General features: G+C 47.1%; 1 protein-coding gene across 1 annotated transcript in view; it reads left to right on the top strand.

The window, feature by feature from the left end:
* CACNA1A (calcium voltage-gated channel subunit alpha1 A) overlaps nucleotides 1–24,487 on the top strand; it is a 213,028-nt gene that overhangs the window by 25,794 nt on the left and 162,747 nt on the right. Inside the window, exons 2-3 of the mRNA XM_057311555.1 lie at nucleotides 11,956–12,061; nucleotides 14,576–14,715. Of these exons, the coding sequence (XP_057167538.1) occupies nucleotides 11,956–12,061; nucleotides 14,576–14,715 (246 nt within the window). The remainder of the gene's footprint in view (nucleotides 1–11,955; nucleotides 12,062–14,575; nucleotides 14,716–24,487) is intronic.

Genomic DNA, 24,487 nt, shown 5'->3' with positions numbered 1-24,487 from the left:
TTTGCCTGCCTCCGCCATCACGCATGCACAGAAATGGAGCCTCCTTCAGACTAGGCACTGGAGAGAGGGAAGCATAGAACAGAGTCCCCATCCCACATGCAGTGGGCACATAGCATGAGCAAGAAAATAGTTCAGGGTGCTTTCAGCCACTGAGATTTGGGAGATGTTTGTCACTACAGCAGGATGTAGAATACCGGGGCTAGAATACCTCATCCTCTGTGCGCTGGGACTAATGTCTAAGCACAGTGTTCTCATAAGGGTTATGTATACTCGCAAGGATTTATTTTTTTAATTTTAATTTTTTTTTTTTTTTTTAGAGAGGAAGCAGGAAGGGACAGAGGGAGAGGGAGAGAGAGAATCTTAAGCAGGTTTCATGCCCAGTGTGGAGCCTGACACGGGGCTCAATCCTATGATCCTGAGATCATGACCTGAGCCAAAGCAAGAGTCGGTTGCTTAACCGCCTGAGCCACCCCGATGCCCCAATGTGCATATAAACTAGCCAATAAATATTCCCCTTTGCTTTCTTTCTGTGGGGCCTCTAATTCCTCTCCCTGTTTTTCAATCTTGAAAAAAGTTATGGGAAGGAATTGTTTGACTTTTCCTTCAAGCAGAGGAGTGGTTTCTAAAGCCCTGAGCACTGATTCGCTCACCCTCAACCTCCTTCCTATGACCTTCTCTCTCTCCTTCCCTGATCCCTTAGTATCTGCCGAGCGGTGAAGGAATTCCTGTTTTAACTCATCCAAGTTTGAATTCTCACCGTCTTCATCTTCCTTTTCCCCACCTTCCCTTTGCCTGTTCTACTCCCGTCCCTCCCACTGGGTAGTTTATACTCAGGTTCTAGAACCTGCAGTGTTTCTCTGTTCTCTTTGGTTTCTTGCTTGCTTCTACCCCCTGGGAATCAGCCGTAGTAGCAAATTAACAAATAGTTCTGAAGCGCCTCAAGCTTGAAGACTTTTTCTTCTGCTCACCTAAGCAGGATCCTGGAGCAATTGCAAACGTCTCGTGCCCTACTGTAAATCTTTCTTCTTCATTGCGAGAGACTCAGTCAGGGTCAGTGAAGACCCAAGCAGAAGGTCTTGGCTGAGGCTCCCTGATGTTCCGGCTGTGCTGGGTGTTGTCGTATTGATTAAGCTCCTGGGACCGCTGCCAGCAGCCTCTAGGATTAAATCAATAGAGTTTGCAAAAGTAAAAGCTTCTTTTGGAGGCACAGAAGATGTTGGTTTAGTTTTTTAATGATAAAGCTTCAAGGAGAATCTTTACAGGCGACAGGGCCAGCAGAGGAAAGGGCCAAGCAGACCCAAATATTTGGGGATGTGTCCGGGGAGCATGTGAAGGAGCTGCATTGGGGGTTTGGGACTTTCTGGAAAGTCTGTTTGACTTGGTTTGGCAGTGCAACAGCCGAGAGAGCTGGAAGAGAGGGTGGAAGGTGCAGAAGGAATTGCTGCTGAGAGGTAAAGAGAAATAAAGCAGATGTGGATTCATTTGCTCATTCAACGGACATTGATTGGGGTCCTGCTAGGTGCCTGGCACTGGAAGGGTTGCTGAGAATGTAATGGGGAGCCAGTTCTATGACCAGTATTCCTAGGAGGGAAGAGAAGGGGAGAGACCCAGGAGAACGTCATGTGAAGACAGAGGCAGAGGATGGAGTGATGTGTCCACAAGCTGGAGAACACCCAGAGCCCCTAGAAGCTGAAAGAGGAGAGGAGGAATCCTACCCTAGAGCCTTTCGAGGGGGCTTGGGCTTGCTGATACCTTAATTCTGGGGTTCTAGCCTATATAACTGTGGAAGTTGAGATTTCTGTTCTTTCAGGCCACCAGTTTGTGGTAATTCACCATGGCAGCCCTAGGGAATGAATACAGACACTTCTGTAAGGTTGGAGGTGCCTGTCAGAAGGCACAGCAAGACACAGCCATTGCCAGAACCTGACGGTATAGTGGGGAGGATATGGGATGAAGAAATACCCCAAGTCGTCCTTCTTCCCTCCAGTCTACTGCTGGTGTTTCCCATTGACCAAACCTTCCCAGAAGGCCGGAGATGAGACAAGCACCAGCCTTGCCTCTCCCAGGACACCGAACAGAACGATGAGTGGATATGTGGGGGAAAGGGCATCAGGAGAGTGGCCAAACACATCCCAATGCATGAGGACTTTAGAAAGTGAATATGGGTAGAGAAGAGAAGATTACCTAGGGTCGAGCCCCAGAGAGACCGACGTTTAGAGATTGAGTAGAAAAGGAGAGACAGGAAGGTAGTAGGAAACATAAAAGGAAGGTGTGGCCGAGAAATCTGAGCCTAAAAAGGTGGTCCTGGGGTTTTGCAGCCTGGAGGTCTTTGGTGATTCTCACTAGATGAGTTTTGGTAAAGTGATGGGGCTAGAAGACAGCTTGGAGGAAAAGGCAGAAGAAAAAATCGAAGTGAGGAAGTGGAAGCAACACATGGAATCAACTCCTTCTTTATGAAGGGGAGCAGAGAAATGGGTTGTGACTGGAGGGAAATTTGGAGACAAGGATGGGGTTTCTAATGATGGGAGAATATTAATTTCCCTAAATTGGCTCATTCCTAGCAGTGCACCAGTATGCCCTGGTATCTTCTCCCATCTAGGATGCTACAATTCTCAAATGCTCATTTTGAGGTTTAAGATCACGAATTTACCCAGATCGTTGATCTCATTCAGAAATGTACCTCTGTGCAAGCACCTGAAAGGCCACTGGTTGGGTTCATCCAGGCTCTTTCCAGAAGGGAAGGAAATGGCAAGGACGTGATAGATAGCCAACCTGTATAAGGTTGGCAAGGAAGGAAACGAAGGCAGGAGAGGGCGCCGAGAAATGGTGGGGTCAGCGAGTGGCAGGGTTTCATGGGAGGGATGTTTCCTTGGAGATGTTTCCTTTAGGAGAGCTAGTAAGCTGGGAGGAGGAGAGTGGTGGCTAAAGAGAAGGATGCTGGGAAAGGGTATTTTGGAGATGGCCGGTGTTGCTTCTAGTAATGCATGGTTGGCGTGCCTTGGAGTTCATAGGGATCATTGATGAAGAGGTAGGGGTGTCTGCCAGTGATTAAGAAGGAAGGGACCAGCAAAGACAGTGGTCTTTCCAGTGGAAATTGAAGGTCATAGAAAGTAACCAGCTCCACCAGTCTTACTCCCAGCTTTTGTTTTCCTGTGGGCCTCGGTATCTTGGCTGCTGGGACTGCCTTTAACTTTGGACTTCCTGCTGAGTCCATTGGCACTGGGGGGGACCTTAATGGCCTGTCTGATAAAGAAGGGGAGAATTTCTTGGGGGCCTTCTTGTCGACTGCACCTGGTTTAGAGAGGGTCTTCTTCACCTCACCTGGCTTCTTGGGTATTCTCACCATACCTGGATTCAGAGGGTCCTTTGTCTCACTTGGTTTCTTGGGGCCTTCTCCTTGGCCCCACTGGGTTTCCTTGGGGCACTCATGGCAGACAACAACTTGGGCTGGATTTTCCTTTTGTTCTTGGGGACTAATTTGAAGCTGCCGGTGGTCTTCTTGGCCTTGGAGTTGATGGCCTTCAGGGAGTGTCCAGGTTTGAGTTTAAGCCAAATGAAGAAATGCGCCGAGAAGATACCAAGGACATGGTGGATTTCACTGACCCACTGCACATAGGGTGACAGTACCACACATGGGGAGAAGGACTTGCCTGGACAGAGGGAACATCCCAGGGAATGGGATTGTGTGAGCAGGCTATTCATCACAGCTTTGCTTGTAATAGAGACGAACTGGAAGCATTTAAGGGAATATGAAATGATGATGCATTAATTCACAAGAATACTGCACAGTCTTTTAAAAGAGAGAGATCCAATGTGTCAATAGGGGAAAATGGGTCCAGCGCGGTGAGAGGCATTTTCGTAAAAGGAAAGTGTGATTTCTTATGTTTGTTTTCATTCATTCGGTAGTATTTATTGAGCACTTGCTATGTGTTGGCCACTAGATGCTGGGGACACAGCTGAGAACAAGCCCCTAATGGGGCTGACATTCCAGTAAGAGATCAACGTAAGAAGATAAATAAAATGCATAGTTTGGTGTGATAAGTTGCTAAAATAATTAACAAAAAACAAGCAGGGAGGAGGAATGGCAGTGTTGGTGGGGCTGAGACTTTAGACCTAGTAGCCAGGGAAGGTCTCACTGGAAAGATAATGTTTTAGTACCACCTGATGGATGCAAGGGAGTGAGCCCTGCCCATGTTTGGGGGAGGAGTAACTCAGGAAGAGGCAGCAGCCGGTGTAAAGAACATGTGTAGGGAAAAATCTGAAAAACAGACAGCAAACTGCTAGTGGTGGTTATCCCTGGGCAGTGGGCTAGGGTAAGGGCTTTTCACTTTCTAAATGATACAATATAAATTTTAAAACTAAAAAAAAAACAAACCCAATAAAAGCGGTTGTTATTTAAAAAGAAGGATCTTAAGAGCTGCCTGGGTGATGTTTGTGTTCATGGCTCAGAGGAAAGTCAGTGAGTAAAGACATATAATGGGAACTCTGAGAATCAAGGAGAAAGAAAAGAAGCAGAGCCAACAACAATTTTTTTAGGAATTGAAGAAATTTTTTAGAGATTCTCTATATCATGTAGGATAATTAACCATCTTAAAGTGAACAGTTAAGTGGCATTTAGTATATTCACATGGTCCTGTGACCACCACCTCCATCTAGCTGCAAAACATTTCCTACCCCCCAAAAGGAAATCCTGTCCCCATGAAGCAGTTGCTGTTGATTTCCTCCCGTCCCTCGCCTCCTGGCAAACGTGACTCTGCATTTTGTCTTTATTAAGTCACTGATTCTGGGTAGCCAAAAGGTTGAAACAGCCATCCGTGGGTGAATGGTTAAACGAACTGGAGTACATCCACACAATGGAATACTACACAGCCATAAAAAGGAACAAAGTACCTGTACACACCCCTACGTGGAAGGCCCCCAAAACATGCTGCTGAATGAAAGATGCCAGACACAAGAGATCCCGTGTTGTGTAATTGCGTTTATATGAAATACCTGCAGGAGATTTTTGCAACATTTATTTTGAGCCTGGTATTTGTAGAACAAATCGTGTACATTCACTGCATCCTGTTTTTGGAATGATTTCAGTTTTGAGAGAAGGCTCAGTCAGCCATGAAGAGAGTAGGTGTTGATGGCCTCCAGGGAAGGAAGGGACCAAGACTTAGATGGGTAAAAAAAGAATAGAAAACGTTAATACTACTGGTAGGTGTAATTGTCATAAACATAATAATATAAGCATTGATTGCATCATCACAAGGAGATGAACCCCATCTCATGTTTTTATAAGCATGTTAAGTTTTCTTAATATTAAGTTCCATAGCAGGAACCAGAGTAAATAATAACTAAACACACATTTATGGAGTACATACTATATGCCAGGTCCTGTTCTAAGTGTACTGGGTGTGTCCATTCATTCTATTCTCCACAGCCCTATGAGGTGGGCACAAGTTTTTGTATTTTATGTATGAGGAAACAGGCTCAGAGAAGGAAACTCTTTTGACCAACGTCAGAACCATGCCTGACCCCCAAACCCTTTTAACTACTCTGCTCTACGATTTCTCTTGTAGGTATTTCCATTTTTCTGAGCAGAAGCATGATCCAGCTGCCCTGGATAGATTTATCTCTTCAGAACCAAAGTGTTGAAATGTCTTAGGTTATATTAAAAAAACAAATGACACATCACACCTATTTGGTGTCTGGTTTTTAATTTTCTTTTCATTTGATTTTCCTGGTGACATAATGAATCTTTTTTTTTTTTTTTGGTCTCTGCTCTAGATGTGAAATATAGGTCTTTATAAATGTCTCAGAGAGTGTTAATACTTGATGCTGGGTTTGCTTGCCCTGCCCCAGTCTTTCCACGTCTGGGTGGATGTGAAATTAAGCTTCACCTCTTGCCGCTGGCCATGGTGCTGAAAAGTTCCCCGGCAGCGCCCAGAGTTGCCCTTGGTTGTATGTTGTCACTGCTAGAATCTCTAGCTGATGTGCTGGTGGAAAGTTCTTTCCTAAACTTGATTTTTGGTTGGTACGTGCGTTGGAGAGTCAAACCCCGTGTCTGAGAACTGAATACCATCTGGATTATTGGAAGTTAAAGTTGTCATTAACATAACCCACTTGGGATGGGCTTATGAGGGCGTGGATTAGCATGTAGTAGTTGCTCATTACTACATTAAATTGTGGCAGTTGGGACTCAGTTGAGGTCTACTCCATTTGGTCTCATCCATATGGTTAACACCCCAGGTGTACCCCAACTCAAATTTTTAAATAAAGACAAAACTATCCACCTTCTAATAAGGGTAAGCTGCTGAGTGGTCTTTGGGGACCACCAGCTTGCAAGCATGGATCTTGGGGTGAGCGCTAGCTCTTCCAGTATTTCCTGTGTGATCATGAGTAATTTACTTAACCTCTCTGAGCCTTGATCTCCTTATCTGGAAAATGGGGCTTGCAACCCACCTTGTGGAACTGTTGCAAAGAATTCACTGAAACGAGTGTAAAATGCTTAGCACGGTGTCTGCCCAATGAAGCACTCGATAAATGCAGCTGTAATTATGGTTGTTGTGCCTGTTAATGGCCCCATAACAGTTTATCATATTGCCGAGTTAAATGCTGGTGTTTGTTTAGCGAAGCAAGGAGTATGTCCTAAACCCATACATCTAGGGCTCTGGTACCTCCTGCTCTTTTCCTGGTAATTGTGATGAGCATGGAACTAACATGAAAATAAGGTCTGTTTGGCTTCTCTCCACAAGTTTAACTGCTTGGTTGACTCACTGAAGTATCTGTTTCCTTAGAACATCAGGCAGCCCCTATAGCAGAGAAGATGTCTTGATGAGTTAACAAACCCAATTTGATTTTCACAACAACCACAGGAAGTTGGGAATGAGATAGGATGGGGACACCATAAAGAGAAGAATGAATTACTTAGACATTCTGCAAGGTCTTGCTAAGGGGCTGGAACCATCAGCCATGCCTACTTTGCAAACTGATTTTCCTTGATGTTCTGGATCCCAAGAGCAGTCCCTGTTAGCAGACGCAGCCCTTCTTCCTTGGGAAGAATCACTTGGTCATTTCCAGTGTCACACACAGCCCCTTTCTGGGGCCTCTGTGGTCCTGATCAATCTAATTTGGGAGGGGGGGAGCTTTGTGCCTGCAGGGCTGTTTGCTATCCTGACTTCAACAAGCCATTTCAGGAGCCAGCTTTTCCTCCCATCAGGGATGCTTCTCTCCTTTCATCTCTTCTCCCCACACTCCCTCCCCTTGGCCTCTTCGGCTGCCTGATTATTCTGGATCCCGCTGACACAGGTGCTTTCTCCCCGAACCAATCGGGGAGCAGGAAGGCTCAGCTCAGCTAGCAGAGGCATTGCTCACCGCAGCTGTGAGTTAGAACCCAAGCTTTCTAAATTGGGAGGAACAGGCACGACTCAGGGTTGGGCTGAGAAAGCCTCACCTCCCCCTGCCTGGACTACCTTTGACTTCTGCCTGGGGTGAGGCATGGGTTCTTCTTCCATGCCAAGAACCCAGTACCCCATCTTTGTGTCTGTGTGCTGACCACATCAATGCATGTTTCAAGAAGTTGATTGTGTTCTTAACATGCCTACCGAGACTTGGCATGCAGCAGAGTGGGGGGACAGGATACAAAAACCAGGACCCACGCACCTTTCCTTCCTCATACAGGTGTTTATTGAGCATCTACTATAAAAACAGATGCTCTCTTAGGTGCAGAGAAAAACGCGGTGAACAAAGTAGACAAAAATCCCTGCTTGCATAGAGCTTACAGTCTAGTAGGGGAGACAGTGAACAAGATGAAGAAGGAAAATAGAGCAGATGTTTGACTGGGGACAGGGTCCAAGGAAAAAAATAAGCAGGGCAAGGGGGTAAAGGCCTCACTGGGAATGTGACCTTTGAGTAAAAACTTAAAGGGAGTGATGGAGGGAACCATGTGAGTCTGTGGGGAAAAAAATATTCCAGGAGAGAGAACAGCGGGTACAAAGGCCCTGAGGTGGGACGTACCTGGTGTTTGGGGGAGGCCGGTGTGGCTGCCACTGAGAGAACATGGGGAGACTGAGGTATGAGGGCAGGGAGGTGATGAGGGCAGGTCATACAGGGTCTTGCTGGCTGCTAGGAAGACTGGCTTTTCTTCTGAGTGACATGGGAGCCATGGGAAGGCTGTGACTCCTTCCACATCAGTTAAGCTGGAATTTTCTGCATATTTGTGTCATGCCAATTTGCTCTTATTCCATCAAGATCTCGGGTTTCTTACTAGCCCCCTTGCCTGCATAGGGCCAGAAGACTGGTCCAGGATTCCTGAAGTCTCCTTCTGGGTCAGAATGTGGAGAAGAAAGGGGAGCCCCCACCTCTCTTGAGATGACTCAAAGCCCCAATTACCTGGTCTCCTCCTACCCCTGAAATAGATCTAAGGCAAACTTCACTGTGCACACAGATCCCCTGAAGATCTTGCTAAAATGCAGATTCTGACTCAGCAGGTCCACACGGGGGCCTGAGACTTTGCGTTTCTAAAGGACGCAGCTGATGCGCCGTTCAGTAGCAAGGGTATGAAGTCAGTGTTGCAGATTCCCATGAGAGGCGGGTCTGTGGACTTCGGCAGGGTCCGTGTGTGCGTGGAGGGAGAAGGGTTAATATTTGATAGCCAGTATTGCCATCTTTGACAAGAAACAGCAATAAGGTAGGAGTGGGCAGCCTCTTTTCCATTCTTCCCATGCTAAGGCTTCATCACTCTACCTGGAGAGCTCTGGGCCTGAAATCCAGGAGACACTGGGCAATTGAAACTGATGATGCAACCCGTAAAAGTGCTGCTTGCCGCCAGTCTCCTGGGACTCTTCCTGGAACCTCAGCTCAAGTCTGATGGAGAGGAAGTCACATCCCAGCTGTTTAGGGACAGGAGGCCACACACCCCCTCCCCGCCCAGGAGTGAGCCGGCAGCTCCATACAGAAGTGAGCAAGGAGCTAGTTGGCAGGGAAGGGAAGTGAAATCATCAGATTCAAATCATGGCTTCAGAAGCCTCGGCAAGGGGAGGCCAGGGAAGGGCTTGGCGTTGCTTCTCTGTATACAAATATTGTCTCTTATTTTCTGGGCTGCGGGGTGAGGCAGAATGGCGTATTTGTGCAACATAGCCCAGCTTTGTTCTCTGTGCTCCTAATGACTGTCAGCTCGGAGGCAGGAAGCCAATCAGAGGCACTCGTCGGCAGGGCCGGCTTTTGTTGGCTCCCCAAATTGCCCTGAGTGTCAGATTTGCTTTTCAGAGTGTGCACGGAGCGCGGCTCAGCTGCTTTCAGCTGGAGGCAAAGGCCGAAGCCCGTGACAACGAAGGCCTGGTTTTCCTGGTTTGCTCCCAGGTTGTCCATTCCAGACTTTCCTTTCCCACCTGGAAAGCGTGTATGTGCTCCAGCTCCACCAGCCTGTAAGATCCCTTGGTTTTATGGAGCTTCCGAAAGGCCAAACCTAACTCTGGGGCCAAAGGACAGAACAAGGCAAGTTAGGCTCCAAAGGACAAAGCTGGAAGGAGCTCAGGGGTTTAACATGGCCACGTTCACCGAAACATGCGCTTTGATCCTTCCGCAGAACAGTGTATTCCGGTGTTCCCTGGGGACACTTAGCAATATCCGGAGGTCACTGTTGGTTGTCGTATGGTTTGGTTGTCGTGACTGGAGAGGAGGAGATGCTGTTTCTCATCACCCCCACCACAGAGAATGACCCGGCCCCAAGTTTCAGTGGTGCCGAGGTGGGGGAGCTCTACTCCAGACTAACCAGTACCCTGTGGCTTTTTCCCCTCTGACACCCACTTCTCTACACCCAGATTGACTGGGGGGTGCCTCTGTGGGTCTGGCAGCGGGACAGGGGACATTCTGGTTCACCAGCTGATCAGCACATCAGGCCCTAATGTCAAGTGAACAGGACAGACCCTCTCCAAGTGCAAACCCTCCGGCAGGACACCCTGGCGGCCTTGGCCACCCGGAGGAGCGTTCCCAGGATTCGGGAAGGAGTTTGCACCTGGAGGGAGAGGGAATGCCACCTCTGGAAACGGCCACACAGACTACCCCTTCCCTCCATCAGATCTTGAAAGGTCAGCTTCTCAGAGGCCTGCCCTGCCCACCATATTATTTTTTTTTGAGGTGAATGTCACATAACAATATTAATCATTCTTAAGTGACTAATTCAGTGGCATTTAGTACATTCAGAGTGTTTGTTGTCCATTATCTATCTAGTTCCAAAACATTAAGCAGTCACTCCCCAGCCCCCTCCCCCGGCCCTTGGCAACTGCCCGTCTGCTTTCTGACTCCGGGGATTTGCCTGTTCTGGACTTGTTGCGTACACCGAATCATGCAGCGTGTGGCCTTTCGTGTCGGGCTTCTTTCACTCGGCATCCTCCACACTGTGGCGTGTGTCAGTACTTCATCTTTACGGCCAAGGAAGATTCTGTTGTCCGGATGGACCACAGTTGGTTCAGCCATTCATCCGCTGAGGGACGTCTGGCGTGTTTCCACCTTTCGGCTGTTTGAACGGTGCTGCTACGAACGTGCATTTCGGTACCTGCTTTTCAGTTCTCCGGGGTGTATACTGAGGCCATAGAGATTGCGGGATCCTATGGTAATTCTGTGGGTTTGAGGAATCACAGAGGAACTTGAGGAATCACCCAACTGTTTTCCACAGAGGCCGCACCATTTTACGTTCCCTCCAGCAATGCACCGAAGTTCCAATTTTTCACATGCTTGCCAACACTTACTGTTTTTTGCGTGGTTTTGGTTTTTCAGTTTTTGTTTGGATTCTAGTGGCTGTGGGGTGGTAGCTCGTTGTGGGTTTGGTTCTCGGTTCTCTGACAGTGGAGGCTCTCGGACGTCTTTGCATACGTTGATTGGCTACTTGAATATCTTCTCTGGAGAACTATCTACTCAGGCCAATTGCCCATTATTTAATTGGATTGCCTTTTGTCGTGGAGTGACAAATGTTCTTGATATATTCTGGATGCCAGACTTATCAGATACATGATTTGCAAATATTTTCTTTCATTCTGTTGGTTGTCTTTTCACTTTCTCGGTGATGCTCTTTGATGTACAAAAGTGTTTAATTTTGAGGATGTCCAGTTTGCCCGTTTTTTCTTTTTTTGTTCATGATTTTGGTGTCAGATCTGAACACTGTACTTTATTATTTTTTTTAAGATTTACTCATTATTTAAGAGAGAGAGAGAGCATGTGAGCAGGGGGAGGGGCAGAGAGAGAGGGAGAGAGAAATCTGGAGCAGACCCCCTGCCAAGCGCAGAGCCTGATGTGGGGCTTAATCTCACAACCCTGAGATCATGACCTGAGCCTAAATCAAGAGTTGGATGCTTAACTAACGAGCCACCCAGGTGCCCCTGACCACCCTCCTTTAAACTGCAACCCCAGCCTCCTTTCCTGCTTTTTCTCTGCATAGCGCTCACCACCTCGTAACGCTCTATACGTGTGGCTATCTCACACGCTCACTTCTCCTCCACGAGGGTAGAGATTTTTTGTTTCTTTTACTGTAAGCTGTGTCCCCAGGGCCCAGAACAGGGCCTGGCACCCAGTAGGTGCTGAGTTAATATTTGCTCTATGAATGTTGGAGGTGAGATGGGGGAACAATGTCTACATTTTCCTTAAAAAGTCACCTGCTGGGTCTGTAGAGCAGTGACACTACTCCACAGGACACTCGCACGGGGGATGCATGTTATTATACACTTGCCCAGACCTCCGAATGTTCGACACCAAGCATGGAGCATGATGGAAGCTCCGGACGTTGGGTGATAATGATGTGTCAGTGTAAGTTGATTGATTGTAACAAATGCACCACTCTGATGGAGAATGTTGATAATGGGGGGGGGCTGTGCATGTGTGGGGGCGGGGTGTGTGTGGGGGGAATCTCTCTACCTTCCGCTGAGTTTTGCTGTGAGCCTAAACAAGCTGGAAAGATTTTCCTTAATTCCTCCATACTCCCTTTGAATATATGATTTTAGCCACCATCATAGCAAACTGCATCGTCCTTGCTCTGGAGCAGCACCTGCCTGATGATGACAAGACCCCAATGTCTGAACGACTGGTGAGTGCTGTCTCTCTTTCGCTTTAGAGGCGAGTGGCCGTGGCTATGGGAGCAGAGGGCAGAGTGGGCTCTCAGTCTTGGAGCCAAGCGCTGGATCACGAGCCCCCCCCACCTGGGAAGCCTAAATTTCACGAGCACCAATAATCTGGAGAGAGAGATGCCTTCACGACTCACCCCCCAAGACCTGGCAAACCCGATGCTGCCCGGGAGGGCAGTGGGTGACAGGTGTTCACATTGTCCGTAGAAACATCATATGAGAAACAAAATTCTTTTTTTTTTTTAACGATTTTATTTATTTATTTGACAGAGAGAGAGACAGCCAGCGAGAGAGGGAACACAAGCAGGGGGAGTGGGAGAGGAAGAAGCAGGCTCCCAGTGGAGGAGCCCGATGTGGGGCTCGATCCCAGAACGTTGGGATCATGCCCTGAGCCCAAGGCAGACGCTTAACGACTGCACCACCCAGGCGCCCCGAGAAATAAAATTCTTGTGAAAGGTGTTTGACTATACATGGAAATGAAGAGAACAGTACAATGAACCCCTTCATGAACCCCTCACCCAGATTCAACTGTTGTCAAGACTTTGCCTTATTTGTTTCCTCTGTCCCCTTGCATTTCATTGGTTTGTGTTTCCCGGCCAAAATGGTTGAAGGCAAATCCCAGACAACTTACCAGCTCACTGCCATATACTTACTTAAGTCTGCATTGCTAAAAGTATGAGCATTTTCTTCCATTACCACAGTGACATTTTTACACCCAACACAACTTACAGTGGTTCCTTGGAACCATCTAAGACCCAGTCAGGAATCAGATTTTCTCAGAAATAGCATTTTTCAGTCGGTTTGGTCAAACCAGGATCCAGACCAGGTCTAGATTTTGTTATGTTGCTTAAACCATATATATATATTTTTTAAAGATTTTATTTATTTATTTTTGAGAGAGAGAGAGAGAGACTATAGCACAATCAGGGGGAGGGCAGAGGAAGAAGCAGACTCCCCAATGACCAGGGAGCCTGACATGGACCTCAATCCCAGGACCCTGGGATCATGACCTGAGCCAAAGGCAGATGCCCAACTGATTGAGCCACCCAGGCATCCCTGCTTAAACCTTTTAAACTAAAGCAGCTGTTTTCCTTCCTGCCCTTGACTTATGGCAGAAACCAGTGCGGTGGCCCTAAAGCATGTCCCACATTCTGATGTTAGCCTGGTTGCTTGTGTATGGTGTCATTTGGCTTGTTCTTCTATCTTCTGTGTCTCGTGTTATGGATGTCAGCTCTGCGGGACATACATAGTCCTCATTCAGTGTTACTCATTGGTGAAAGTCAGCAGAGCTGTAAACTAGCACTAAGATCCTTGTCAATCCCCCTATCCATCCCCAGACCCACTGGTTCCTCTCCTGGCATTCTGCCAGTGCAACAAAGGAGACTTTTTTTCCTTTCTGTCACCTTTTCAGAGCCAGCTGTAATAGCTCAAGTGTAGGTAGAGGGGGATGTAAGAATCCACTCGTTCCTAATCCACAAAGTATAGATGGTTCTCAAGACATCTAACTGTTAATAGGTATGAATTATAACATGTATTCTAAAACATATCACTAACCTATCAAACTTATGATTCCAAGTTTTGGGGGTTTTTGGGGGGTTTTTTAAAGATGAAGCTAAGTAAAGAGAGTCAGCTGGAAAAATAGGGAGCAAATAGTAGTACCATGGCAAGCCGATAGGGAAAGAATCACGAAGGCGGAAAGGATTGAAGCTTGAGAAACTTCGTAAAAGATTGGAAACCATCCACATAGGGGCTCTGATGGAGTGGAGCTTTTAGCTTAATTTCAAATACTATAGACTATCAGCTGGAAGCCGGAAACTGTCAGGAGGTTCAGGGAGGAGTTGGGGACCAGGACACTGGCCATTTGCCAGTAAACGCGGAAGTATTTCTCCAGTATTTTAGCAACCTGAGTGGCTGCGCTGGTGCGTACCAGCTGCGAATCTTCACGAGTGTCAGATCCGGGGGTGAGGGAGGTTGGTGGACAGGGTCCAACCTCAAAGGCCTTGAGGGATGCGTGTGACAAATACACTGAATCAGTGCTTTCCAGTAGAATTCTCCGCAGTGATGGAAATGCTCTCCATCTGCACTGTCTGATATAGTAGTCACTGGAATGTGGCTAGTGTGTCTAAGGAGCTGAATTCTTATTTTATTTCATTTGAATTAATTTACAGTTAAATAGCCACATGTGACCAATGCCTGCTATACTGGACGCCAGAGATCCAAACAAACAATTCTGTTTGGCCAAGTGATATGTGAGGTTGGCCAGAAGGAAAGAAGGAAGGTGTCTTCTCCATGCTTCTGCTTCTCTTGCAAAAGCATTCAGGCAAGAGAACTCTGGAAAGGATGCATTAGGGGGCAGTGAGTGCTGGAGGGTAGGAGAGGTGAGGAAAAATGGGTAGAGATCTCTGGGTGGGCCGGGTCCCCAGTCGTGCCACCCTCTGTCCAGCCAAGATCTTGACCTTACCTTCTCTCCCTTCCAGGATGATACAGAACCATACTTCATTGGAATTTTTTGTTTCGAGGCTGGCATTAAAATCATCGCCCTGGGGTTTGCCTTCCATAAAGGCTCTTACTTAAGGAATGGTTGGAACGTGATGGACTTCGTGGTGGTGCTAACAGGGTAAGTGTCAGCGGCTGTGTTTCTTAGAATTATCTCGAACTCTGAAGACTTTGGAAACATCATGGTTGGTGTGTCTGGGCTGGGCTCGGGAAGGCTGAGTCCCCCTGTGCTTCTTCACCCTGCCTCTGCCTTCTCGCTCCCCATCTCCCTACCCTGGCTGCATGTTGCTGCAGATGCTTTGGTTACAGTTAGAATAATGGCTTATTAGAGTTGACTGCTTCCAGTGAGCTTTGTGTGCATTCTCTCATTTAATCTCACAGCAACCCGGTGAATTAGGAAATATGAATATTCCCATGCGAACACAGAGAGATCCGAAGCACAGATATGAACTTGCCTAAGATCACCCAGCTAGTGGAACTAGAATTTGAGCCTAAAATTATGTGATTCCAGAACTCGAATTTTTAACTGTTGTGCATATGTGGTCCTTTTGCCTCACTTGGGGATGCCTTTATTCAGGTTGGTCTGGATTTCCAACCGGTAAATGTTTGTTGAGGATTTCTGGGTGCAACGGGTTTTGGTAGGGCTGTGGAGAAAACCAAGCTAGATAAGGTACAGTGACTGCCTTTGAAGAGTTTTCGGATCTGTATATAGTGCACCGTAGTTGAAAGGTGAGTGTGTATGCACTTTCCGCCAAGGACCCTTTCTATAAAGTAACACTAGCTGTTATGACAATAGAATAAACTCGGTAATGTCTTACAACAGAAATTTATTTTTCACTCACTGGAAGTCCAAAACAGTTGTTCCTTGTTGGCAGGGCTCTCTCCTCCAAGCAGTGATTGAGGGAACCCAGGCCCTTGCCACATTGTGGCTCCTCATCATTGACTCACAGCTTCCAAGAACTCTGTGCTTATCTCCAACAAACCACAGAAGGGAAATGAGCATGCAAAGTGATACTAGGGAGGTTTTATGGGCCTGGCACATGCCTCTTCCTTTCCTATTCTTTTGGCTAGAATTTATTCACATGACACACATCACTGCAGGGGAAGCTGGGGAGCATTAGACTGTGCTTGGAAGGAAAGGAAGGTGGATTTGCTGAGGGGTCCCCTCTGTCAGGGACCCCAAAGTCCTGTAACAGATGCCAGTGTAGACATTACCATTTCGTGCTGATTTCTGGCACCTCTGCCCATCCACTCCTCTCCTCCAAGCTAAGACTGGCTTGTCTTCCAAGACTCCTATTCATTCCTCATAGTTCCCCTCTGTGGGGTCACAGCTGCCCTCTGTGGGGTCACAGTTCCCCTCTGTGGCATCATAGCTCCCCTCTGTGGGGTCACAGGTCTCCTCTGTGAGGTCACAGCTGTCCTCTGTGGAGTCATCACAGTTCTCCTCTGGGGTCACAGCTGTCCTCTGTGGAGTCATAGCTCCCCTCTGTGGGGTCACAGGTCTCCTCTGTGGGGTCACAGGTCTACTCTGTGGGGTCACAGCTCCCTTGTGTGGGGTCACAGCTCTCCTCTGTGGAGTCACAGCTGTCCTCTATGGGGTCATAATTCTCTTCTAGGATCAGATTTCTCCTCTAGGCTCTGTTGCTGTTCCAGATCCTGCCTCTCCTGGCAGATGTCATGGGTCTTAGCACCCATGCTGTGTTGGCTGGGCTCCTGCAATTCAGGTTTTGAGCACATTTGTTGTTTCATTGCAATGTTGCTTTTCCCAAAAGGAGCTTTGTCATATTGGGCTGTTTTGGTAGAGGCATTCAGATGTGAGTGGTCTGTTGTGGGGACCCTGGGCTAGCTCTAGTGGGCTTGAGTGCTCCTTGAGGGTCCTCTGTTGGTTGCGCCCATAGTCCTGTGGCTTGGGACCTTGGCATGTTCCAAAGACATGTTGTGGTTTTGGGCACCTTTTTCTTACCTTGGTAGGAAACTTGTCTGTGAAACATTCTAATAGCTGACTTTGTTGTTGTTGTTGTTAAAAGTGCATAACAAAGGGGTGCCTGGGTGCCTCAGGCCATTGAGTATCTGACTCTTGATTTTGGCTTGGGTCCTGATCATGGGATCATGGGATTGAGCCCCACATTTGGCTCCACACTCAGTGGGGAGTCTGCTTGAGATTCTCTCTCCCTCTGCCCCTCCCCACCACACTCACGCTCCCTCCCTCCCTCTCTCTCTTTAAAAATAAATGAATAAATCTTTTTTTAAAAAGTGCATAACAAAATATTTAGACATTCAAAAAGTAGAGAATAATATAACAAACATTCGTGTATTCAAATATTCATTCAATGAATATTTTTTTGTGCACCTTTTATGTGCCAGGCTCTGGGACACAGCAGTGAACAAAACAGATAAAAGTCCCTCCTTTTGTGCAACAGATAGTCAAGTGGTGAAGAAAAACTAAATGAATAAGTGAATGAATAAATATCTAGTGTGTTAGGGGGCAATGAGGGCTACAGAGAAATAATCAATCAGAGAAAGGATGGGACGTGTTATGAGCAAGAGGGCTGGAAGCCAGGGAAGACTTTATCGGGAAGGCAGTATTTGAATGAAAACCTGAAGGAGGTGAGTGAATGAGCCTTGAGGATAGCTAAAGGAGGGCAGTGACAGGCAGAGGGAATAAATAGCACATGCAAAGGTCCTGAGGCCAGACTGTATCTGGTATGTTTGGTGAGCAGTGAGAAGGCCAGAGTGGCTGGAACAGAGTAAGTGAGGAAGAGAGTGGAAGAGGTGAGGACAGGGAATTGATGGAAAAGCAGCCTACCATGAAAATGAAATCTTTCTTTTTCTTTTTCTTTTTTTAAGATTTATTTATTTATTGGCAGGGGAGACATAGAGAACTGGTGGCGGGTGGAGGGGCAGAGGGAGAGAGAAACTCAAGCAGACTCCACGCTGAGCATGGAGCCTGATGTGGGGCTCTATCTGACGATCCTGAGATCATCACCTCAGCCAAAACCAAGAGCTGGATGCACGACCAACTGAGCCCCCCAGGCGCCCCCAAACGAAACCTTTCTCATACAGTGTAAGTCCCCTGTGTTCTCTTCCCTGGTTTTGTTCCTTTCTCTTCCCCATGCAGAAACACTTCCTGAGTTTTGTGTTTATCATTTCCTGTTATGTATTTGCCCTTTTATATATGTGTAAATAAGGGTATAAGGAATACATAGTACCTATTTTATATTTTGACTACGTAAGAAACATATATGCTGCGTTCTGGCACTGTTTTAAGTTTCTCTGTCAGCGTTTCCTTCGACAGCCTTTCTTCTGCACTCACCGTGAGATTAATGTGATTGACAGGACGAGGTCTCACTCAGCCATTTTCCCTGCTGCATAGTATTCTGCAGTAGGAATATTCTACCATGTATTTATCTCTTTGGGTCATTTCCAGCTTTGGGCTCTTTTGAACCAAGCTGTCCCCTCACTCTTGCTAGTGGATTTCTCCAGGGCTTCTGCCTGGGAGTGGAACTGCTGAGTGGCGTACTCCACAGCCCCGGCTTCACGAGGCATTGCCAAATGGCTCTGCAAAGTGGCTGTGCCAATTTATACTCCGTGGGGGCTGGCTCTTGCTGGCAGGGGCTGGCTTGACCTTGCTGGCAGTAAGAAGCCCTAAGAAAATATCCCTGGTTCTTTATAACATGGTTCTTGGAACATCCAGAGAAGCACGTATACCATTTAGTAGGTAGTAAGTCTCAGTAGATGGTCATTAAGTTGAAAGGCGGCCGGGTGGTAAGTTAGTTAGCCACTGGGCCGTTTGCATCTGCTCCTTGATTACAACAAGGTGATCTTTTCCCCTAGTTTTTTAACATCTGATGAGGCTCTAGAGGAGAAATTCTTCATTGGAGACAGATAGGTCCTAAGGATGAAAGCCTTAGAATGAATGGGATCCGTGGACCCTCTGAAATTGCATGCAAAAATGACGTGTATCTGTATATTTTTCTAGTCTGTAATTTTCATTAGATTCTCAGGGGGTCCTGCTCCTAACACCGCAAGGAGCGACCGCTGTGTTTCTTTCTTACCCCTTTTCCTATCCCTCTACATTTTTCCTGCCTTCTTTTCTCTTGCTTGTCTCCCTGTTGCTTCTCCCGTAATCAGCCACCCTTCCTTATTGTCTCCAGTTCTGTCTCCTTCAAATCAAGCACATAGCTCAAATTTCATTACTTCAAATTCCAGGGGGCTGTTTGGTCTCCTGTTGGGCTGTAAGCAAGGAACAGAGAGTAGGGACTGCAAGCCCCACAAACTCAGCCTTCTGTGTGGGGTGGCGCTGCCAGGCAAATGCTGTGTACTCTTCGTTCCGCGTTCTAGGGGGAGGGGACCTGAGTGTATGAATCTGACACTGAGATGACATGGCCTTAATGAGCACTTTCTGATTAACTCATTGTCTTCTCATATTGCTAAGCAAACCGCAGCATTAAAACACCAGTTCATTTTTCATGGATTGATAAGGTTCTCACCTTCTTGTGTAAAGTTTGGCAGAAAATATCATACCCATGGAGTTTGGTTTGTTCTGTGTAGTTCAAGGCCTCCGAGAAATTCTAACTTTGCAATTTTATCAAACCCCTTTGAAGTGTGCTTCTATTGTATTCGAAGGTCTGATCGTTAAATTGAAATCGTGTAAGAGGAAGATTTCGGAAGCTTGGCTGTATTTCTGAGATGACAGAGCTTTGACTGTAATGCTCAAACATATGTATAAACATCTGGGAGGTCGAATAATGCAATCGTGCATGTTAACAAAGGAGATTGTGGACACGACCAGGGTAGGGATGAAGACCGTTGTTTTTGTATTCGCAGGCTTAGCCCTGTACCTGGCCTAGGTGTTCAGTAAAATAAATGGCTGCAAAGCGGGAATACTTCTGAGAATCAGAGTGTTCTGGCAAATGCACTAGGCTGTTTATGGAGATGGGACCGTTGTATTGATATAGTCAAACAGCCCAGGAGTCTATGACAGATACTCTGACATCAAATAAGGCATGGGACAGAGGAACTCTGGGTCCTTGCCAACTCTGACATTTCATGACTCTGTAAAAATGATGGCTCCTTTTTGGAAGGTCCTACCAACTGCCCCAGCCGTTGGGAAGTTTTGTTGAGGATCAGAAGTGAGGAAAATACCCAGCCACTCAGGTGACATCAGGAAAGGATGTTGGCTTTGGTTTCATGGCATCACTGAATTTTAGGACTCAATGGACTCTGGCAGGTCGAAACCCTTTATTTCACTCACAAGGGAGTTAAGACACAGAGAGGCTAAGTTGTTTGCCCAAAGTCAAACTTACACTGAGATGGTGGCAAATCAGGAAACTTCCAGAATCTGAAGCTGTGCTCACATCAAGGAGCCTAGAACCCCAGTTTGGGGGCAGTGGGAGTGGTATAGATGACTAATGCCCCCCCCCAACTGAGTTTTTGTCATCAGAGCCTTGCCTTTTCCTTCCTTCCATCCCCCAAGTACCCAGCCTGTGGCCCCTTTCCAGAGAGATAGAAAGGGAGCCTCAGATAGTAATCCTAGTTCCCCTTTACACAGCTGAAGAAACTGGGGCCCAGTAGGGTCATAAGGACTTGACCAGAGTCACACACCTCACACTGTCTTCCCTTTGATCAATTGAACAAACACCTGTCACCACTCTTCACTCTCTCCTCCTTCCTTCACCTCCCATGTTGCTGTTCTGAGTTGCCTGAAAATAAAAACAGCATTGTAAACACAACAACAAAAACAACACAGAGTTGGTGCTCTAACTCATGAGACCAACAACAGCTCCTATAAATACCAGCTGCATTTTATTTTAATGTCTCTCTGCATTAATTTCTTCTCCGGTGGATCAGTCACCCTTGGTTTCAGAAGAGTTCCCTACTATGGCACAAATACTTCTTATCATTCAGAGAGTTTTATCATTGAGAGAGCATTGATCTTTTTATTGTTCAAAGCATTTGGTTGTCATGGTATTTGCTGAATAGTGTTCCACCAGGAACAGCCTCACTTCCTAGCAGCGGGGGTTAGCTTCTCCATCTTGTAGTATGGTGACAGTGATAGTAATGATGTTGGCTGCCATGCTTGTTATTCCCATCATTTATTAAGCATTTACTATGTGCCAGCACTATATTAACAATTTCATGTGTGTTATCACATTTCAGTTCCACAAGCCTTTTTTAGAGATGAATCTGAGGCTCAGAGAGGTCGAGCTACTTGCAAGGGGTCCCCCAGCTAGTAAAGGATGGATCAGGATCTCAACCACTCTACTGGGATGGTGCCCTAAAACTAGGATAACCTGAGTTATCCTCAGTTAAGTTCAAAGACGTATATTCAGCCCAGTATCCTTATAAACATAATACCTGTTATTAATAGCGATGGCAACATTGACAAATTAGAACTTAGAAGGCACTTACAACATGATATACTATACATGGATGTATCCTCAGTTAATCTTTACAGCCCTCTGAAATAAGTACCACTATTACCCCCACTTTACAGATGAAGAAACTAAGGCTCAAAGAGGCTAAACACCTTGCCCAATGTCACCTACCTCATAAGTGGTAGATCTAGGATTTAAAGTCAGGTCAATCTGGAGCGAGAATCCATATTCTTGTGTCCTACACTATTTCTTTAAAATAAAATTTACTTTTCTTCCCTATCTTGGACTCCACTGTAGCAGGGAAAAAAATGGGCAAAAGAGATGTCCACAAATGGGAGACTGGCATAGACCAATGATTAAGACCTGGGCTTCAGAGTCCAAGGGAGCTCTGCCAGTGATGAACTCGAGAATGTGCACGGATCCCTCCAAACCTCAGTTTTCTCACCTGGAAAAAGGGATTGTGTCTGCCTCCTCGGGCTGTGGTAGGGATTGGAGAAGGCAACATTGTGGCCGACACCATGAACCGAGCCCCTGGACTATTCTGAGTTCTTCATAAATGGGAGTTGATGAATTGAAGGAAAGGAAATTAGAACATATTCCTTTGGAGGTGTGGTAGATCCTGCAAATGCCCCACTCCATATTTGTCCCGCTCACCTCCAAGTTTACCTGTGATGAGAAGTTCCCATGCAAGCTAACCTCTTTGTACCTCCCGTACTCTCATCTTTCTGCATCTGTGCTGGAGGGTCTTCTCCAGCATTGCAGGAGTTTGTTCAGCCCACATGACAGACGTTTAACACCCCCGGAGCAGCCCTTAAGCAGTGAGAGAGGCAGTCAGTGTATAAATAGGCCTGGCTTCCCCGTTGCTCAGTGAGAAGACTTGGAGGTGTGTTCTACCTCTCAAAGGGCCTTCCACAGAATTGAATTCCAGTTGCTCACGATGATACCCATTCATTAGCGCACCCTTTACTGACTTCTTGCTTTCTAGTTTATCCCTTTTAATTCCACGGATCATCTCCCAAAAGTCCTCGTCTTGGAGCCATAATAGTTAGAAGCCTAGCGGGTTAGAGATTTCAGCACCCTGGACAGCGCACAGCACGCCTCACCAGATAAAGACTTCCTCCTTTCTCCCTCCGCCCCTGACTGGAGTGGGGAGGGGCTGAGTGAGGACCAGGTGGCCAGGTGACATTGCTCCGTACTGAGCTTCTTGGGCAGTTTCCTTGTGTGGCTGGAGAAGACCTTGCCATCCATCTCTCAGCAGGTTTAGGGGCTTATTGAGGTCTTGTCCTCTTCAATTGCTATGACAAACACCAGCCTGCCTCCAGTGAGGCATCTGGCCACTGCCTCTACAGTTTGCAGGGCTAAATGACTCCTCTCTTCTCACCAGGGCAGGGAGGCGGCTGCCTGGCGGGTAGAGGAAATCTCAGCGGAACGGGAAGCAAGTGGGTGCCTGGGGCTGAGGCAGAGGCTGCCAAGTGAGAGACACTGTGCTTTGCTTTATGCAGGGAGGAGATACATTGGAGATGCTCTGTTGTGACAGAGGTTGTAGAAATTGGACAGTCCCCTCTCTGGGCAGGACCTGGGCCTGTCCCAGAGACGACAAGCCCTTGCCTTTGGTGGGGTCATGTAGTAGTAGAATGGTAAAGCTGAGGTTTGGCGGGCGGGGTCTAGAAAAATCAGAGCCCCATTTTTTTGACTTCTCTGGCTATAATGAGCCCTTTGGTGATGTCCACCAATCTCAAAGGTGTAAATACCTTCTGTACTGATGTTCCCCAGACTTAAGTTTTCTGCCCGGAGCTTTCTTGCAGTCCCCGTGTGGGGAGGAGTCCACGGACATCTCACACTCAAGATGTCCAAAACTGAACTCCTGTGCCTCCTTCTCATGTCGCTCTTCCTGTCTTTTTACATCATCGGATGGCAGCTCCATCCTTCCCGGGGCTCTGGCTAAAAATCTTGACACCTCCTCCCTCATGGTCCATCCTTTCGAAAATTCTGGAAGTTCTGTCTTCTTCCACCTCCGCTGCCACCACCCGGGCTGAGGCATCATCATCTCTCAGCTGGCTTGTTGGAGCAGGCTGTGCCCAGGTCTCTCCACGTCTGCCCTCCTCCCCCACAGTCCGTTATCAACACAAGCAGCCAGAAGAATCCTTTTAACACATAAATGAGATCAAATCACTCTTCTGCTCACATCTTCCTCATGGTTCCTGTTTCGCTCAGTGTAAAAGCCAAAGTCCTCACCACAGCCCACAAGGTCCTGCATGATCTGCCCCCGTCACTTCCCACCCTCATCGGCAGCCACCCTTGCTCGCTTGGCACCAGCCGCGCGAGGCTCCTCACTGCTTCTTGAGCACTTCAGGCGCGTTTTTCCACCTCGGGGCCTTTGCACTTACAGTGCCCTGTACCTGGTATGCTCTTCTCAATCCATGTCCTCATCTTGAAGACTTCACACCAATGTCCCCTGGCTCCTTATCTACAATCCCAACACTTCTGACACTTCCTGTCCTCTGTCTTCTATTTAGATTTTTTTCTGTGCACTTGCCGCTTTCTGACAAAGTAGATATTTCACTTTATTTTCTTCCAGTCTCCTCCACTAGGTAAGCTTCCTGTGGACAGGGATTTTGTTTCTTCTGCTCATGGTGCTATGCCCCCATGCCTAGAATAGTGCCAGGCACACAGTAGGTGCTCAATAGGTGTTTTTGACAGAATGACTGAATAGATGGTACTTATAACCTGCTGATGTTGAGGGAAGTCTTGGAGTACAATAAATTGAGGCACAGAAGCCCTTCCCAAGTGCCCCTGCATTTCACCTGGTATAGATCTGATCGTGCAATTTTGGAGGGCAGTTGGAAGTGTCACCTTAACTATTATATGTACTGTGGCTATGATAAGCCTGCCCATTAGCAGTAGTCCTGCCCCAGGAATTACGGCGTGTCTTATGTGTTGAGCTCTCAATGGACTAAAACTCCTCTGGAATCACCTTTTTAGCTACTTTGCACTGATAAAGTGGCACAAGCATGAACAGGTTTGTGTGTGTGTCGGGGGGGTGATATGAGCAGCAGTGTGTTCTCAGGTCTACTGTGTATGGTTATGCAGGTTGCACACTGAACCAGACAGCTGGAGTATATTTTCTAAGTGTGTAACTTGTCTACATGTAAACTTTCGGAGACATCACAGGCTGAAATGTATCAAATACTTCATGCTCGGGAGTCCCTTCCACCCTAAGAAGCTTTGATTTTAGGAGTCGTGTTTTTTTTTTTGTGGTACCGAAGAGACACGGTTGGTGCCGAAGCTCCTGGGTTGTTTTGTTTTCGCTGTACACAGGCATATTTGGAGGCCACCCACAGAATTTCAGGACGCGAAACTCTGGCAGTAGGAACAGAGGCAGGAAGGAGACCTAAACCCTAAACCTCAGTCCTGCTCTGGGTACTAAAATGTGGCTGGTGCTGCTTTCCTTTGCTTCACGTTGGTATGCCAGGGACGTGACGCTGAACCGTTATAAGACTGAGTGGACAGGAGGGA

This window comes from Ursus arctos, unplaced genomic scaffold (assembly GCF_023065955.2).
Source record: "Ursus arctos isolate Adak ecotype North America unplaced genomic scaffold, UrsArc2.0 scaffold_14, whole genome shotgun sequence".
NCBI classification, from domain to species: Eukaryota; Metazoa; Chordata; class Mammalia; order Carnivora; family Ursidae; genus Ursus; species Ursus arctos.
This window is presented reverse-complemented; position numbering and strand designations above follow the sequence as displayed.